Source organism: Gymnoscopelus microlampas (genome assembly GCF_963454915.1).
Source record: "Gymnoscopelus microlampas genome assembly, chromosome: 20".
Lineage (NCBI taxonomy): Eukaryota > Metazoa > Chordata > Actinopteri > Myctophiformes > Myctophidae > Gymnoscopelus > Gymnoscopelus microlampas.
Window position 1 is genome coordinate 15,390,480 of NC_139957.1, and position 20,691 is coordinate 15,411,170.

At 41.2% G+C, this 20,691-nt stretch overlaps 1 protein-coding gene across 4 annotated transcripts in view; it reads left to right on the top strand.

The window, feature by feature from the left end:
• Positions 1–20,691, top strand: part of slc4a11 (solute carrier family 4 member 11) — a 131,188-nt gene that overhangs the window by 25,409 nt on the left and 85,088 nt on the right. The window contains exons 2-3 of one of the 4 annotated variants that reach the window (XM_084045398.1): positions 10,509–10,565; positions 20,206–20,322. Coding sequence is in view for 3 of the 4 variants with exons in the window: in XM_084045395.1 (XP_083901521.1) it covers positions 10,509–10,559; positions 20,206–20,322 (168 nt within the window). In the remaining variant the exon portion in view is untranslated. The remainder of the gene's footprint in view (positions 1–10,508; positions 10,566–20,205; positions 20,323–20,691) is intronic. The other 3 variants (XM_084045396.1, XM_084045395.1, XM_084045397.1) reach the window with 3 other exon arrangements.

Below are 20,691 nucleotides of genomic sequence, written 5' to 3' on the forward strand. Positions count from 1 at the left end.
ACAGTTTGTAGCGTATTGGCTGTCCTTTAAGCCAATGGGGAGTCCGCAATGCCTTCCCATACTCTGAACGGGTGTAAGAGCTCCGGTCACAGAACCTACAGTAGACAGACACGCTACTCTTCACCCTCCGGCAAGCATTTAACACTCGCGTGACTAAGCAATCAATGGGACCGATTTTGAGAATTGAAAGTGGCTTAACTTCTCTCAGGAAGCTCTGAGAAAGTTCCCCTTTCATGACTTTTCCTAAATATATGTTTCAAACCATCTCCGTTTTTTGTTTTTTTTTAAACTCATTATAAATATGAAATACATACCATGTATCCCATCCCAGCCGTTTTATTTTGGCTAAATTGATCGCTCTCCCCCTCTCTCCCCCTCCCTAGAGCACTTTACACCTCGAGACCCCCCACAGAGAAGCCCGCCGAGCGGCCGTTGAGAGCAGACTCTGCTGTGGCTGCAAGTTGCCATGTCTGCTTATTCTAAGCGACTTTGGGCTTGTTTTTCCACGTCTTTCTATTATTATTATAATGATATATATAATTACATTATAATGGTAATAATTTTCTACTCCACTACAGCTCAGAGGCAAATCTTGTACTTTTACTCCACTACAATTATTTGAAAACTTTAGTTACTTTGCAGATATAAATATATTTTCATACTTGTTTAGATTAGAGCTCCATGTCCTTTCGTATTTTTTTTTTTATTAGGTGAATATTTATATAGAAAGGTCTAACCAGGGACTGGGGTTGCAAATTAGCCTCGGCTATAAACCCCACAATGGTTTCATGTCTCACTGTTTTGTCAGGGCACAACGCATGCAGTAACTTATTTCTCTCGCAAAATTTGGCAACCCAATGCTGCGCCAACAGATCCGATCTACAAGCAGATGGCTCGTCAGCCAGCGACTGTTTTATGTTTGTAGATCAGATATTTAGCGCAGGAGTAGCAGGAATGAGCACATTTGTGGAACATAGCGATGTGTTCACTTGTTACGCTGACAGGCAGGAGGAGAGGAGACGTTTCTGTCAGCGTGGACAGCTGATAGAATGAGAGCTTTACGCTCAGACAATAATGTGAATATTATATAATATAATATTGGTTTGTCAAGAGATATCCATGTGTTTTGGACAATGGAGATAGTCACGTAATTAGACAGTGGCTTCAGCGTTCATATAGGCTCCATGTTTCCCTCAAGAGTTTAATGTGACGCTACAGATTGCACTGTTTTATACGCTTTTTTTATAAACATTTTACAGAATCTGCAGTTACCATTACTACTAAATTACTACTTTTTAAAATGTTTCTGCCTGCAACAACATGTGAGTGAGTGAGCTAACTGACTGACTGAGCAGAGTGGAGTTGAATGGCTATTTAAAAGACAATGGAACCCCCCACTGGGTGGGTGAGAAGGTGTCAGTCAGTCTGGTCCAAAGAGGTGAGACAGGAACCAATAGCAGAGCTTGATTTCTTGACCAAATTGACCGTTTAGCAGGCTGTGTGTAGGATAATGAAACCCCAGTCATGCCAGTGTTAAATGAGCACCTTCAATACGTTTTTCATGCAAACGAAAAGAACTCAAGAATAGCGGAAAAAAGGGCGACATCCATGCACTCTTACAAGCACAAACAATCCAACATCTAACTGTAAACATAAACAAAATAAATTGCAATTACTAGGCTTCTAATAAAAACTGCAGATTTAGATAACATATTCAACTCCTTTGAACACTGTTTCAGAGACATAGCGAATTTCATTCTTAATTATTAATGAATAAGTATGAGGCGTGTGCAGTCACTTGGCTCAGGCGAGCCACATGATGGCACAACTGCCTTCTGCCTTATTCAACACGTGACAACTTCGAAATGTTGCTAAAGCGGTACCTAGGTTAAAAGGTGATGCCAAGGGCTCCTGACCATGTATCCATGTGAAGAGTTGGGAGTGAGAATGTGTTGATCAGGCTGTACTTGCAGTGTCAGTAGGTATTAGGTTGATAAAACAACCAGCAAAAGCTGCAACATGAACATGTAGGCCGATATCTTCTGCAGATTAGTACCTATCACAATACTGTGTTTGTGCGATTCAGGAAGGAAGACGCCTGATACTCCACCCTGACGCTCGATCAAATGGAGAGCTGAGTTGATGTCACTTTGCTCGTGGGTTTCGACACAGATATGAAATTCCTCTGAGTGACAGAGATATCATGTAGTTGGTGTACATGTCAGATGGTGATGAAAGGGCTGACTTAACCCTTTAAGACTGGGAAAGCATCATCTGTGTCATTTTAGATTTCTTTGGCAGGTATAGCAGGTATACAAGCTCATAGCGCAGCAGCGAGTGCCGCACTATGAGCTTGAAGATCTGCTATTTTTTGAAAAATCGTGAACATTTGTGAAAATCTTTGAATATTATATTTTTTTTAAGCAAAAAAAAATATATATATATGTTTTTGGCCGCCGACCCCATCTAAATATTTTGTTCCAGGGACCCCCCAGAAGGCAAGATTTGAGTTAAAATGTTTGCTTAAAAAATGTATATATTCGAAGATTTGCACACATTTTCACAATTTTTCAAAAATAGCAGATCTACAAGCTCGTAGCGCGGCACTCGCGCTATGAGCTTGTATATCTGCTATTTTTTTATAGCCAAAGTATAAAATAATGGTCTAAGTGGTTACACATATGCGTTCCCGGTTTTAATGGGTTAAAATGGGAAGTGTACCGTAGAAGCCCAGCTCACAGCGGTGCATGGCGTAGGTTGGCTTGGTACATCAAAGTGCCCACACATGATGAGAGAGGTCTATACAAGTCTTTGTGCACTGTACAGATGTTTCCCTCAGGTATGTGCCCAGCTATGATGAAAGGACTGACTCAAAATAAGAGTGTAACGGCTCTGCTCACAGCAGTCCAAAGGGTAGGGTGATGTGTATGAACTGTGCATAAGCAGCAGTGTATGTTCAACATGTACTACTCAACTCTTTGCAGTCATTTTACATAGTAACACAGATAAACAGGGACATTCCATGTGTTTGACATTAAACAAAAGCGACTCACATGCATGCACATTCACAGGATCTAGGTCTGTGTGTGTAGAAGTAGCTGCATGTGATTTAACCTGCATGCTAAACTTACTATTATGTAAATTGCACCAAAGCAAACCCCAAGCTGCTATGCATACGTGTCAGTTTTTTGTTTACTGAAAGGAGTGTACTATTTGGCCTAGATGACTCATGAAGACACGGTTTGCCCTCACTCCTTCAAGCCCGTCCTACAGGGCACCACGCCCACATCACTAATGTAACCAGTATAGGTTCCAACATTCTTTTTGAATTGATGCCTAGTATGTGCACTGCTCTGTGGTTGGGGTGCAACAGTTATTCAAACTAATTGACTGAATCGATTTTAGAGAAAGAAAATGTTATCTCGGGTTTATTATAATTTTTTAAATAGCGATAGCTATCAGCTATTTTCACTATTTTTGAGCGACACCTTTGCACGAACTGTAAATGTAGAATAGGGCTTAAGATGTTAATCATACCAATCAATTTAGTCTAATATGAAAAGTTTATTCAATTCATTGATTTATAAAAAATAAAAAACTTTATAAAAAAAAATATTGCTTCTCGATGATTTGATTAATCGAAATATAATCGATAGATAAGAAATAATAATAATGAGGAAATAATCAATAGTTGCAGCCCTACTCAGACATTGGTCGTCGTGAGGCCAATAAAGATGCACACCTTTATCCTCAAGAATCGTCTTTGCACTTCCTGTTGACATTTCGAGGGAACAATGACAATACACCAAGTGGGTGTACTGTTAATAGCAGATGCTTTTCCTTTCCTTTGATAAAGCCTGAGGATTAGTTCAGAGTTGGTACAAGCACTACTCTAAATTGTATAGCTGATAACTCACTGACAGTGGCTACAATGAAAGGACAAAGGATCCAACTCACATGCTTGTGTGCAAAAATGGGCCGTATTTCTATAGCTTTGCTTAACGTCAAAATGCCGTTGTGATGAAGTGTGCATGTGTGAGTGTGTGAGAGAGAATGAGTGAGTGATACTGGTATAGCCTGCTCTGACTTCCTGTTGGTTAGTAGTGAGCTTCCCTTTTCACAACAGGTGTCATAGATAGGTTTATTAAGCTGGGTGTTCTCTTGTCATTCTCCTTTCTGTAAGATATAGGCCTAATGGCTACACTCTACAGTTATTACAGTTTATTCCTGTGTTTGAGTTCTAACAAAAATTGTACTGTTCGTATAACATATACACAAAAAAGAAAAAAATAGACAACTCCAAGGGGCTGATTAAATATAAAAGATCTCATGACAAAAAGGATAATCTTAAACCCAGTGTGCACATTTAGTTATCTAGAAATAGTCCACAGGAGGAAGAAAGTGATTGTCGTTAGAGAGTCTGTTTGAAAGTATGGTCGCTGTGTGTGTTGAGAAGAACTGGTGCTCATCACTTATTGAGTGCAAAGACTTGAGCTTTGGGGCAGGATATTTGATTCCATTTTGCACAGGAAGGATCCCGCTGCATAAATAATGGTGTTTGTGGTCATGTTCTCTGTCAAAACCTATATCTGGCCAGTATTAAATGAGGATTAACTAGTAAAGTGTGCTCCTCGGAGCACAGGTCTCCGCCAGGCCGGGTTGCCTACCCAGGGCCTGCAAACTTGGAATGGGATCTGAAATATCAAACTTATACATCTTGATCACATGACCCCAGAGGCTATGTGTACCGGTTTGTTTTACAAAAAGCAGCCTCCTGATGGCGCTATAACAGGCCGATGTGAAAAAACTGTTTCAAGTCGGATCAGTCCAATGGTGCCAGAGATTAACTGTTCACAGACAGACGGACACAGGGACAGATGGACAGGGGTGAAAACATAGTTAGTTTCGCATCTAACTCTTGTGATCAGACACAGCCTCAAATCTCTCTCTCTCTCTCGCTCTATCTCTCTCTCTCTCTCACACACACACACACACACACACACACACACACACACACACACACTCCTTTACCTGTATGTAGGCACATCCTTCAGTTACAGTATTAACTGTCCTGACTTGATGCATTTAGTTCTTGCATGCAAGTGAGTGGCTCTGTGTCGATAGCATCTGTTCCTGTGCTTCCCAACCACTTCCTCCGCTCACTGGCGCACATGTAGCTACTTCTATGTGATGAGGAAGTGTGGTCGTGGCTCACATGCGTCTACACCAGGAGGTTCTGAAATTGAAGCTGTTTGTCGTAGAGGTATTTTCTCATACCTTTGCAACAGTGTGACCAAGACTGATAACTGAACTTTAACTGTCTGAGTAAAGTGATTGTGACTTCATACCAGGCAGTTCTTCCCCCTGCTATTAATGTAAAGCCTGTCAAGGCATGCAAATTGGAAGCATCCTTAAACTGTCAAATGTCACTTGTTGCACACAACCCTTCATAGCAAACAATGTCTTGGATAAACTAGCTAATAATGGTCCAAGGAAAGCTTATTATGTTCCGATATGTCATATACATATATATACTATGAACTTTACAGTACAATCTAATAAGAAAACTAACCTTTATGATTTTATTGATCCAGGTAAGCTTGTTAAATATCTTAACACCCCAGCATCCGTATTGTGCAGATGCGTTGCGTCGCATTCGTTGCGATGCGTTGCATCGCATTGTGAGCTTGTCGATCGGCTATTTTCAGCGAAAGCTTTCCCCACAATAACACAAAACAGAAAAGACACTAATATTGAACCCTGAGGGTCTCCGCATACCCATATGGGAATAGAGTGTGTTAAGAATATCCCCAATTCATCATAACTAAAGTAATACAACACATCCAGTGCATTGATGTCACATACCCTTCCAGTCTATTACCTGGATCTCTTCATGTGTCCTGTGTTACCCAACAGCTCGACAAGACATTCGAGTCAGAGATGCTTGACATCTGCAGTCAAACTGAGGGGACAGCTCACCACATCAATAAAAGACCTGCAGGCTGCAGCTGCACTGAACACAAACACTTGTCGTTCAGCTGATTTGATGTCCTCGCTATACTAGAGTGTACTATAAGGTTTTTAACCCATTCAATCCGGGAACGCATCTGTGTCATTTTAGATTTGAGCTATAACCATAATTTTATACTTTGGCTATCAGCTATTAATAATAGCAGATATACAAGCTCATAGTGCGGCACCGAGCTATGAGCTTGAATTTGCTATTTTTTGAAAAATTGTGAAAATGGGTGCAAATCTTTCAATATATATTTTTTAAAGCGAACATTTGTAACTCAAAGCATTGTTTCTGGGGGGGTCCCTGGAACTATAGGGGGTCGGCAGCAAAATACGTTTGGGGGTCCTTGTCATGAAAAAAAGTTTGAGCACCACTGATATAGTAACCAATTTTGTTTTTAAACCTTAAGGATTTAGAAGACATTTGTAGATGTGTTCCCGGATTGAATGGGTTAAAGATTCTCATCAATTGCCGTAACCTGCATTTATTGAGAGCGAGGTTGACCAAACACGGACTCTTACACTTAATATTCTACCAACATTTTGCTATTATGAAGCTCTAATGCCCTCTGCTTTGCCCAAGTGCAGCTTGATAGTAGCTGTCAAAGACTATGACTTTCCCATTGATGTTACCATATTTTCCCAGAAAGGAGGGTTGAAGAATTTTGAGTCACACGTCTGTATCTCTCAACTCCAGTCTGCAACTACTCTGTTCAGTTTCTCTATATAGATTACAGCAGATGTTGCTGCCAAGAAAGAAAACAAAAAACAAGCATGTGATGGAGAACAAGAGCTGCAAGTAAAATTACTGACATATGAATGTACAATGAGCTGCACCACAGTCCACTCAGCCACTGGCATCCCTCTGACACCGTCAGAATCCAGTCTTGTTTTACCTGTCACATGCTCTCCTAATGTCTGTGATTTTAATTCCAAAATGTTAACACGTTTGCTTACTTTGGTTAACATTTAGAGCTATTTTATTGAAGTTGAATCACAAAATATTTCGTAAGAATGTATCCATATGGACTTAAATAAAATACAATGCAATGCCCAAACATATATGTTTCGACCTCATATGGGATCAAATGTATATAATTAATTTTAACTAGTCTGAATTGAGAATCTTAGTCCAACACTTAATCAGTCGAACATTTCATAATTATTCTTATTCATTGAAACTATTTGTGAAAATAGCAACAAGCTTGCAGCGCGTCACTACAAGCTTGCAGCACGTCACTGCGTGCTATGGGCTTGTAGATTGGCTGTTTTTGGGGAAGAGGCTTGGTATTGAAGGGAGGAGGGGACCAAGTATAGAGCTCTGAGGGACCCCGGTCAAAAGTATATACGTAAGGTTCAAGTGCTTGCACATGAAATGACCCCATTAAATGCCATGCAAACATCCATCAACATGTTAATAAGACCAAAAAGCGTCAATAGGACAATTCATATAGACAATGCACTGCAAAAACACACTCAGCAGTATAGAATACCAGTTCTGTGGTGAACCCCGGAGGCTAGATCATTATATGTGCAGATTAAGCAGTCTAATTGCATGGAGAATAAACGAGTCCCTGGTCCTTTTAATCTGGAGTTTTACTCTTGAGAGTTGAAGACATGCGTAAATCAAGTGTAAATTAAGATGCACATAAAAATGTCCATCTCTGCACTGTAAAAAAATCACACCTAGTGTGAAGAGAGTGGTGCCTTTGAAAGTGTAACTGGTTGCATCCGCAACAATCAGCAACAATACAGTATGTTGTCACGTGACACGTGACAACATATTGTCACGTGTCACGTGAAGCTTGACCAATCAGCCGTGCTCAAACATACGGACGGACGGACATACGGACGGACGGACATACGGACACACGGACAAAGTCAAATGTAGGAGTGGTTGGCACCACTCAAAAAAATAGTAAATGTGCTGCACATAATGTGATACACAAAATCTTTGTGCACATGACATATCTTCCATCCAGAAGGCTTATACTGTAGGATATGATCTGTCATTGTGTGTGTGTGTGTGTGTGTGTGTGTGTGTGTGTGTGTGTGTGTGTGTGTGTGTGTGTGTGTGTGTGTGTGTGTGTGTGTGTGTGTGTGTGTGTGTGTGTGTGTGTGTGTGTGTGTGTGTGTGTGTGTGTGTGTGTGTGTGTGTGTGTGTGTGCGTGCGTCTAGTTCTAGTCTTGGCAGTTGTAAAATGAAATTCAGTGTTTTATAAAAGGCACTGATGATCACTTTGTTTTGCCTGGCAATGCCTGGAAACATTTTGGAGAGAAAGATAAAAGAGGATGTGCTTAATGTCTGTGTGTGTCCGTCTTTCAGTCAGCCTATCTGAAAGTGTCTGTGCCCGCCCTTCTAAATCTGTGTGTGCATTCGTGCAGGATTTTTTTTTTTGCAGTCGTGTCAGGGAAATATCCGGCAGGCATGTGGCTGATGTTGGGGTCTAGTATGAATATGTAAACACATCAGCTTAATGCCTGAGAAAAGCCTGACTTAAGGCAACAACAAAAAAAAGCGACATCCTCTTCTGCCCTCCTTCTGCCCTTCAACACAGCCTGCAATGTCCCTCTGCACAGTTCTGTTCTATGTCGTATTTTGCCATCCACATGCTGTACACATCCGCAGTGTCGCATGACGCACACGTTTCCCTCTGCTGTCGCCGGCTCCAGCAGTAGGAACACTGCAAACTCAATTCAGTTTTATTTGATAACGGTTCCCATATGGGTTTTTGGCGTTGTCATATATTGTCACAGGGATGTTAAACATGATGGAAATCTGTATTCTGTTTGTGTGTAATAAACTTCTCATATGTATGCTATGCTATTTTACTGTGTGTGCGTGTGTGCGTGCGTGTCTATGCTGTTCACAATTTGTGTTTCTTTGAAGAGAAACTGGAAATTGAGACATTCAGCATTTTAATAGCACCCACTTACTCTAAAATGACAAAATGATTCCTGTGGTGAAAGTAAAACACATTACTGACTATCAGCCAAGTGAAGCTTATTTTAAAAATATATGTATTTCAGAATATTGAGCAATGAACATCTCAAGTATACAAAAGATGTTTTAATTGAAACTCCATACGCCACCAAGTTCAAGTTATTTCTGTGCTTCTGGACAATTAGGCCCATATATGAAGATCCCCGATATCATTGCAAATAGTCTTCGTTAGCTAACAGTTTCTGTTGTGTGATGTGTATGAGCTCTGGCTCTATCAGAGGGAGATGGGGAGAGAAGGGGGGGGGGGTAGAGCGAGATGGAGAGGAACCTATTTCACCCACACAATAACCTGGGCACCAACGATCAGATTTCTTCTGCCCATATATGGAAATCAGGGTTGTTAGGATAAATTTGCGAAGGCCATTTATACTGCATTCAGACCACATGCGGCATTGCTCAATCCTGATTCATTCTTTGTTGTACAATGTTGCGCGCCGGAAATAGCAGATCTACAAGCTCGCAACGCATCGCATCCATGCCGCGTTTTGAGCTTGTAGATCGGCTATTTTCGTTGTGCTACACTGTTGTGCAACAAAGTATGAATTGGGTATTTGTCAATGGTTTCTATTGTGTGTAACGTCGGACAAGAGTTCGATCACAAACAATAACCCAGGCAATGTATACCAACGATCAGAGAGCGAGAGAGGGAGAGAGAAATGGAGATGGGATGGGAAGAGAGAGCCTATTTCCCCCAAGCAATAACCCGGGCAATGCTGGGTACCGACGATCAGGAAAGCTGATCAACGTTTATGATAATAATATTCATGTTACCATCCATTTATTTTCAGCTGTAATCCAGGACTTACAGTTACAGTGACTATCAGAATAGCATATGCTTTAATGCCTATAGATATGTTGTTACTGAGCTGAAGAATCAAAGTCACAGCAACCATATAGTATTTCCCTGTGTCCCTGGTTACCTCATGTATAATAGAATACAGCCAAAGGACACAAGGACATTTCTCATTAGTCTTTCAAGATGTCCTATCCCCAGTATAGATTGTTCCATATATGACCAGAAAACCACATGAAGGGCTATACTGTAGTTATAAATTATATTGTTGTATTTTGGCAGTTTTATTAAATGTATCAGTCAGTGTGAGCCTTGCATAAATGGAGGTTAAAAAGCATACTGTCGTTGGTTATGTCCAACACAATAACCGTTTTCTAACTGAAGGTCTTTAGAAGGGTAGTAATCATAATAGCACCTGCAATATGTAGCTCTTCACTGTCAGCAATCATTTTGTAAGAATAGGCACCAGAATTTGATGGATATTCTAAATAGAACCCAAGCCTAATTCTCTCTTACAGCTCCACCTATCATCTCACAGATGTAAAAGACTGTTAATTTGCATTTGTGAAAATATTTTTGTGAACTTGTGCGTCCTCAAAATTGTATTATTTCAAACTTTGTCCTATTCATTCTGTTATTGACTATACTGTACCTAGACTCACCTCATTGATCATTACTCTCCTCCTCTTCCCTACAGAGGCCCCTCCCTCTGGGATGTCAAAGAATGGATACTTCTTCCAAGAAATGGGTGAGTGTGAGTTACAAAGAAGGATGAATAATTTTCTTTTACATTTTTATACTAGGGCTGCACGATTAATTGGAAGCAATTGAAAATCATGAACAACAAATACAGTTTAGGTTTCACAGTTTCACATACACAACTTTTTTAAAACATCTTATATGGTCAGCTTAGCTATTCTACCTTGTTCTTGTCTTCTCACCATTACACAAGGGTTAATAACCAGAGCATGTACATACAGCTCATCTCCCTGTCCATCAGGCTCACAGATGCCATTCCATACTATTTATCAAATATTTGGCACTGATGAGTAGGGTATCGACTGTTTTTTATCCAATACCGTTGCAGTAACATTAATGGTATTTTTTGTTTTCTTTTTTGGAAGACAATGGGGCACGTTTGGTTTCCTTCTGAGAGCCTGCTGCCAGTGCTGCCATTCTAGATCAGCCTAAATCATCACACAAATTGCACAGCACTACAATACGATATCCATTTTGTATGGCACCGGTTCTTTGTGCCCAACCCTACCGATGAGCACAATGAAAAATCCTTTTCCACCACATGTCATCAATAAACATGATTAGTTATTGTTTTTAAAATATTCAGCAAAATAATCAGCTTTATTATTTTTGTCATAATTGTGCAGCCCTACATTATACTGCATTGATCTTCAAATACAGATTATTTTTTTATGACAATGTATTCATGATACTGATTGATTGATGGCTACACTCCCTTAGAGCTTTTGAATGATTCGGTCCTTGCTTGCTCAAGGACTCTTGAATGAATGAATTTATTTGGTGATAAAAGGAAAGAGCACATCAGCTCTTCCACAACACACAGCAGACACAATATCACCGAAAACACAATAAAGCCCCTAAGGCTTATTTCCATTGTGGTCCTCTAAAGAACAAAGAACAGCCACAACATAAAAGAGACAAGTACATATCACACATTATGACACAAGAGCAGCATCAGGCAGCACTGCAGCAGCAGCAGCAGCATTACAGTTTACTGGCAATGAGTCTACGCACCTTTACATATTTTAATTTACTTATTTAATTTGCCATCTAAAACCAGGCGTAAAAAAGGTGGGCATTACAAATTACAGTATAAGAAGCTAAACATGGTTATCAAAGGCAAAACAAAAAAGGTAAATGTGTGTCTGCACATCCCCAAAAGAAACATAGGAGGTGCAAGTCTAGTCAGCAGGCATATAAACGCATTTCGCCGTGAGATAGCACCTGATGAAGCTCACAGCGAAACGTGTGCTAATAAATTACTTAATGCAGTAATAAGTTGTCCATCTCTGTTCTCTGGAGTGTGCAGTCCCTTCCTTATGGAAGGTCCATCCTTTTTTACAGTGACTATACAGATCCTTCTAAAAAATATGTATGTCTTCTGTAATATAATTCAAAAAGTGAAACTTTCATATATTCTAAATTCATTGCGCATGAAGTGAAATATTTAAAACCTTTTTTTGTTTTAATTTGGATGATTATGGCATACAGCTCATGAAAATCAAAAATCCATATCTCAAAATATTAGAATATTACATGAGACCACAAAAAAAAAGATTTATAATACAGAAATGTCGACCATCTGAAAAGTATGTCCATCTGCATGAGACTATTGCATCCCACTAGAACTACCTGGTTTGGTTTTGCCACTTTTTAAGCCCCTTTGAAGATGGGAGGGAAGACAAAAAACACATTGAAACCAGTTGATAAATACATGCAAGGAACCAACCAAGTAGAATAATTGGGAGTGCAAGTTTCGGGTTCAACTCTAATGACAACAATTATTAAAACATTTATTATGAATTATTTATAATTATTAAATATATTGTAATTTAAATATATGTATAATATTATACTGTATTAACTGTATGTGTGCCATTGAGTGTGCGTACATTTTGTTCTTACCTACAGTAAGAAAACATATTACACAATATTTGTGAAAACTGTGTAAGTTTGTACATTTCTTCTTAATAATGGTTGGTATCAGCAGAATGTTTGGTGAATGAGGCCCATTCAGAACAAATGTTTCATATTCTGCTGTTTAGGCGCAGACTTGCCATCTGGAAGTTTGAGAAGTATTCCCAAAAGCCCAAAATAAAGAAAAGCTTTTCATGCTTGATGCCACAAAATGTTCAATACTCACATATCTTTTCCATTCACATTGAGTGGCTGCTGCTGTTGGTGACGTTGATGGGGAGAGCATGTAGTTATGACAAAGTGCAGTGTAGCATCTCACAATGAATGATAAATTCACAATTGAATAGGCTTTTATGTTGTACATAAAATACTTTGTTGAGTTCAGAATTCAAACATTTCTCAAATCACATTCAGCTGGTCTAAAAATGGCAAACTTTATAACTTGGACATATTTCTCACTTTATTTCTTTTTGTGTGTGTAAAACTGCACTGTCAGAATATGAGGTTGTTTAACTCATTCACTGCCAGAATAAAACATCGTCTATAGCCAACCTTGCCAGCGATTCTGAGCGTTTTCACTAACCTTTGAAAAATCATAGAATATCATTTTTCTCAGCCATCCATCCATCGATCGCTTTAAAAGTGTGCCGTCGCGATCATCCATTCCATGGTTATTGGCAGCTGAATGTAGTGTAGGTTGTTTCAACAAAAGGCTACAGAAAGCACTCAAAGCAGAGAAAAAGGCATTCTTCCAAATCCATTAGAATGGAAGTGAATGTGTTTTTTTTTTCGTGATTTGCTGCTTCACTGGGAGTCAAATGGTGACTCATAGGTTAGCGAAGAGCGCCATCTAGCGTCAAACACTGAAAATAAGTGCAACCAATGGCTTCCAGAGTCACAGCACACATGTAAATAATGCGGGGTTCCAGACACCCATAGTTTGTGTTCTTAATGCATGGTAAATCACTATCATTACAGAGATTAGACGTGCACGGGGTCATCACCATGCCGTCTTGTGATGGCCATTTCGGTCAAACATTACTTTTACCACCGGCATACAAAAAGCAGTCAATAATATTACCAGAAACACATACACCTAGGCGGCCCTAAATATATAGCTACTAGTGGACTCCTAATGTGCCATAGTTTGATGATAGTATTTCTGCATGAATTGATTCAGTGTCCTACCTATTCTGATACTGACTGTATACAGGCATCAATGTAGCATGTTCCAAGTCGAATCCGTGTTTAGGATTTACATTTTTGGGCCGTATCAGTACAGTCAGTGCTTTTGTTGCACATTACATGAACAAAATAAGAGTATTATAATACATAAATAAATAAATAAAAAAGTAAAAATGTTTAATCAAAGATTTGCTACCGACATGGACTAGTCTTGCCACACATTGATGACTCCTGGACCTGTAGGGCGCGCGCGCCCACACACACACACACACACACACACACACACACACACACACACACACACACACACACACACACACTTTCTCTCGCTCTCTCTCTCTCTCGCTCTCTCTCTCTGTCTCTCTCTCTCTCTCTCTCTCTCTCTCTCTCTCTCGCACTCTCTCACTCAGCACACAGGCTCCCAACCTCTCGCACGTTCCATTACTTTTAGATATAAATAATAAATAATGAAACTTTGTCGCTGGCTCTTAAGATAACAGCAGTTTCATTTCATTACCTTGAAGCCAAGGAGAGGTACCCAATTAGTATGTGCAGTGCAAGACAGAATGTGCCTTGCGTCGGATATATTGCGCCCCACCCCCCTCCTGTCCCCTTCCCCATCTCCCCTGGCCAATTATTCCTGTGCTGCATCACACCGCCGTTTCACTCAACGCATTCTCTCACAGGGGGGGGGGGGGGGGGGGGGCATTGAACATAAAGTGTCTTTATTAGGCAGCCCTTTTTTATCGAGATATAAACTCAATTACATTATCGTCGATGGAGCGAGCCTTAACCACCATTGTCATCTAAGAGGTTCATTAACGGGAGATTGGTCACCGCCTCGGCCACGTTGCAATCCCGTGCAGATGTGGTTTTTCAGTTTTCATATAATTGTAGTGGAGTAAAAGTACAACATTTGCCTGTGAGATGTAGTGGAGTAGAGGTAAAAGTACTGAAAATTGGAAATACTCCAGTAAAGTAGAAAGTACTTAAGTACACTACTTGAGTAAATGTACTTACTGTAGATACTTTCCACCACTGCTTAATGCAAATGATGACTGTATGATGGAGGTATGATGGAGTGAATGAACTGATGCTGAAGATATAGGTAAAGATAGATTTGTTACCATGTGTACACTATTACAGTTTTTCACAATTGTTAACACACGTTTCTCAAAACAATAACGGCTTTCTCAAAACTGCACACCAAAACTGCAAATCTCACACACAACATGCTAAACCCTACTCTCCCTTTGCAAAATGACACTTTGCCATCAAATCTTTTAACTGTTCACAAAATGGAACTCGTGTTTTCATTTGGTACACACAGCCATATTTTCAAATGACACACACATACCATTCATTGAGTACACACAACTAAGCATGTGCTGCACACTACCAAACATTTACAGCACACTGCAGGGCAAAATTGAAAACACAATCATATAAATGGAACACACCATATGAATGACAATGACTCTGGAGGATGAGACATTTCTCCTTTTGTAAAATGACTCAGTGTAGGCCTACTTTTTTCATAGTCAAACATAAAACAAAACACAAATATGCAGCCAAAAAAGTTTTATTTCTCTACATGATTTAGGCATCATGCCTCCGGTTCATGTCTGGCCAGAGGGCCTCATCCACATCATAGGCAATGTTCTCCCTGTCCAAGCAGCGTTGGAAGAAACGCCTCGAGTGGCGCATGAAGCCCTGACAGGCCTCAACAGTGACTAGGGCTGCAATCGATTTTCACGATTTTTGTATAATGACATTTTTCGATTTTGAATTGGAAAAAAAACATGTTTCAATCGAGAATCGTTTGTTTTGAAAAAATCTGAAAAGAATCGGAATCGAATCGTGAGATAGCACAAGATTCACAGCCCTAACAGTGACGTCGCCACAAGCCTCCTCCATGGCCTGGAGCAGTGGGACCCGGCTCTGTGGGTTCCGTTCATATACCTTCCATCTCCAAGCTCAAAAGAACTCCTCAATGGGATTCAGGAAATTAGAATAAGGTCGAAGGTACAGAAATACCTGGGGTGGTCCTGGAACCACTCACGCACTGGAGCAGCCCGGTGGTGCAAATTGCTCACCAGACCTGAATGTTTAGAGATTTGACTATTTGTATGTTGCAGATTGATGCTTTGAGATTTTATGTGAGAAGTGTGTGCAACAACTGAACATTGTGTAGTGTTTGGACAACAAGGTGTGTTGTAGATTGATGCTTTGAGATTTTATGTGAGAAGTGTGTGCAACAACTGAACATTGTGTGTAGTGTTTGGACAACAAGGTGATAATGTAATTGACATCAGAGTGTAAAGAAGGAAAGTCAGAGTCTAATGCAGATAAGGGAGTGTGAAGTAGTGCCAAATTGAGTGGAGCGATTAGTACATGACGTTAAGGTTGTGAAAATTGTGCCGAATTTTTGCTTTTTGTGTGTTAACAATTGTGAAAAACTGTAACTAACACACATTTTTTTACAATGCATGTACCCATTGTCCCAATGCCACATTTCTACACGGCAATTAAGCAGTAGTACAGCAAGATGAAGCTACCCATCTATAATCACTGTCTGAAAAATTTGACATTTTGTCTGCTCAGACAAAATGGTTACTGACCAGACTTACCAGGGTTGAAAATCCCCTCTATATTTGTTTGTTTTGTTGGTTGCTGCTCTCTCCCAAGGTGAATTGAAAGTCAGAGCCCAGCCATTGAGTCTGAAGTGAGAGAGTGTGCAAAGGGAGGGATTTGTGTGAGAGTGGGGCAGTTTTAATGTGCATGCATGTCTGCATGTCTGCATGTCTGTGTATACAAGCACATGCACATTTTTGTGTGTCAGGCATGCAAACTTGTTGCTTTTCGGTGATTATGGCGTGTTGAATCGAACATTGTTCATCTGCCTGACTCGTGCATATCCAAGGAGAAATTGTTTTTTTTGGGGGGGGGGGGGGGCATCTGTCTGATGGTATAGCCTGCCTATACTCAACGCTATTTCCAGAGCGTGAAAATCTGATGCTTTGCATGTGCCGCGAATCGATTGATTGTCAACAAACAGCAGCACATGTCGAGACTAGATGTGTGTCGGTCGACTGTCAAAAAGAGCACACACGGCCTAGGCCGTGGCGTCGCGGTCTAGGCACCCTTGGTTGAAATCCCTTAACAGACAGCGTGCCACGGGTTCGCGTCCCGTTCCCGACGGCCTTTGCTGCGTGTCTTCCCCCATCTCTCTCCCCATTTCCTGTCAGACTACTTTCTCTGTCCCTCTCCAAATAAAGCAATAAAAGCCCCAAAAAAAAATCTTAAAAAAAAAAAAAAAAAGAGCACACACATCAGCGCCACGGCGAGCCCAGATCAACGATCTGTGACTGAAAGAGCTGTAAAAGTTGTATAAATCCCACAGGATAAAGTTAGAAGGTTGGTTAAGCTAGTCGGACCCTGGCACTGCGTTGTGGTGCGCTGACGCCGTGCGTCCCAGAATGAAGCACTTAACAGTGATTAACAGTTTAAACGACCCAGCCATTTAGTGGACAACTGCCTTGAGTGGACATCGACGCACATTTTTTTTGTGCTGGGCGCCCAAAATGTGTGACCCTCACCCTGTGAAAAAAAACCTCCAAAACATTTACACCAAAATTGTGTGTGCCAAATATTGTCATCTTTGCACCCCACTGTGTGTGTGTGTGTGTGTGTGTGTGTGTGTGTGTGTGTGTGTGTGTGTGTGTGTGTGTGTGTGTGTGTGTGTGTGTGTGTGTGTGTGTGTGTGTGTGTGTGTGTGTGTGTGTGTGTGTGCGCTGAGGGATGATCCTGATTCAAGACAAATCGAATGAACTAGAATTTGGACAGGGCTTTTGGGAGTGTGTTGGGGTGCTTCTCACAGATATGGTCATCAGATAAAGATATGGGGATGAGATATTGCTCTCTCTGCATTCCGGCAATAAGCTGTCGGATATTTGCGAGCCTACAGTTTTCCATGTGGATTGAATTTAAGATGGAGGAGAGTGGGAGAAACGTGAGTCATAAGTACAAACTGATCGATATATCGGTCGGCCGGCCTGTCACAGTATCGGCATGTAGTTGTCTGATACGCATTTTTTTTACAGAACATTATGCAGACATAAAATTCATTCAAAAATGTGGTTATTTTTCATATCGTTTCCTCAAAATGATACTCCAGAGCGACAGGTTTGTTTCACCTGGTGGCAGTGTTTATAGCTCTGTAACACGTCCTCCCGTTATTTTGGGATCATAAGGTGTTTGTCAGGACAGACTAGCCTGGTAAACCCTCCCTCCGGAAAATCTCATTTCCATTTGATTTCAGGAAGGAGTCTGGCCTGAAGGCTTGTATTGGCGTTTCTAGCGCATTACCAAAAAAACGAGCCTATCAGCGTCGTCGCTCATCGTTCTGTGATTGACAGCGAAAGTTGGCCAATCAGGTGGCGAGTTCGAGTGAGCCCGAATGAGTGCAGTCTGAGTGCAGCCGACAAAACACGAACGACAGCCATCTTTTCTGTCCGCTATTATCTCCGCTGTTTTAAAACTTCAAAAAGCTCTCAAACTTCTATTTTGAGGCACGGAATTTACTTATAAGATATCGTTTGGATAGAATTTAGTTGCGTAACTTCATACATGTGGTCAATTAATCATGACAGAGCCTATTTAAAAATAAAAATTTTGAGAACTGGCAGGGGCGGGCAGTGACACACATGTATCCGAATAAGGCAACCTATTTTGGGCATGGCCGTCTCAAAAGTCCCGTTACTTCACATTAGTCTGGAAGTGGTAAAAATGCACTGGCTGAAGTGGGACCTTGCTGTTTGGCTGAAGGGGTTGTCAGTCAACGGTTACTCCCGCCCAACTCCAGCCCACAGCCACAATTGCAGAATGGGCGATCATGCCAGACTCACTCCTGAAATAAATTACAAATGAGATTTCCGGAGGGAGGGTTTACCAGGCTAAGGACAGACGACACAGCAACCGTGTCTTACCTCAACATACAAAGGGGGACTCCGGTCTCGTGTGTTATACATACTAGCACACAGACTGTCTGTCTGCAGCAGACTTCACCTACAGTTACTCAGAGCCACCCATGTGCCAGGAACCCAGAACCTGGGAGTGGATCTGCTGTCACTACGAGGAGTGGACCCTGCACCCCGCTCCCGCTGTGACAGTCTGGGAGTGCCTCGGGCATCCTCAAATCAACCTGTTTGCTTTGCAGAACACTAAGTGCCTGGCACGCTGATATTTTCACTAAGGGGAACAACTCCTCTACAGTAGGTCTTGACGTACTGGCACACAGGTGTCCTGTTGTATGCTTCCCCACACTAACTCTGAAAGTCCCGACACTCACAAGAGTGCGGGAACAGGGACTAGCAGTGATTCTGATAGCCCTGAGGTGGGGCCATTGGGTGAACCTGGGCTAAAGATAACAATAATACCACTAGAATACAAATGATGAACTTGGTGCAATGAAACTTTCATGCATACAACTCGCAGTAACTCAGCAGTGGGAGAGATATGAGTATTAAATAAATAAAATAAAGAACAAAGAGAGAGATGATATAAGAAAATAAGAATAGATTAGTCAGTAATGTTAATTGAGATCTAAGAAGAGGAGAGATATTTTCAACTGGCTTCTGTATATTTCTTCCATGGGTAACATGGGTGTGCAAGTATTTATTGTTTTTTTTTCTACAGATTAGTTTTGCTTTATTTTGGTGGTTTGCTTGGTTTCCTGTCTTTATAATCAGAAAGACAGGAAACCAAGGGCAGAGAGAGGGGAGACATGCCAGACAGGTTGACTTTTGAGAATGGAACATGGGTCCTCATGCTCACTAGGACCATATGGTCTGTACACTAACTGGCTGAACCACTAGGCACCCCTTGTGTGCCAGTTTTACAGTGAGGTTAAGGAGGTTATTCCTGGGCTGGCATAATGGTGAGGTTCAGGAAAATAAATTGTCCTACTCTCTGTTGTATCCCCAGCTGAGCTGGATACGGTCAGTGAGTTTTGGGGACTTAGGATCAGTGGCTTTGACCCAGAGTAGACAAAATAAATGAGTTCCTATGCTGTGTCTGGTATGGTGGCGAGGTCCAGGAGATGACATGAAGTCAGTCTGTAGGAGCTGAACCATGCATCAGTGCATAATGGTTCTGTTCATGACGTGACCATTAATGATGGGTGATGTAGGCTAATATACAGTATATTACACAACATTACCAATATATAGATATACTGTAGACAGAACTAGGCTTTTGAAAAGAGTAGGGTCTTTTTTGCCACTGTTATGTATGTCCTCTTATCTAAACAATGGAATTTTGGTTGAAAATATGCAACGCTAATATTTAATGTTCGGCTCCATTCCTGCCAAACATAATTGTATGCTTATCTATATGCTTTTGTAGGCACCTCGGGTGTGGCACCTTAGTGAAATCTACCCTTGCTAGTCTAGATCCCACAGGTTGGAGTGGCCATGTGCTGGGTGTGGTGTGTGTGGTCTAGGAGGTGAACCCTGTCTCTGTTGTGTCCCCAGAGCAGCGGGAGGCTGAGCAAGAGGAGGGCAGCGAGGACCGCGAGGAGGGACAGGACTCGCCCATTGCCTGTGGCGATGACATCCATCTCTATGACAACCAGATCAGCCCTGGACCAGGTGTGTATTCATATAAAAAACACCTGGAGCATGTTTGTATACACATAACCAGGGTGCATTTATATAGCTTCTTTATCCGAAGTGCTTTACAATGTTTATAACTTTCATCCATGCACACACGGTGGATGGAAGAGGCAAGACACCAACCTGCTCATTTGGAGCAGTTAGGGGGTTACTGTCTTGCTCAAGGGCACTTCAACACTAACCCAGGAGGAGCCATTCCAAAGTGTGTGCTCTAATTCCTGAGCCATTTCCACCCATAACAATCAGAGTAGACCAGCGGTTGATTCCAGAAAGCAGATTTTGCAAACTCAGCATAACTCTTTTGATTTGATTAACCCATTAAAACCGGGAACGCATCTGTGTAAC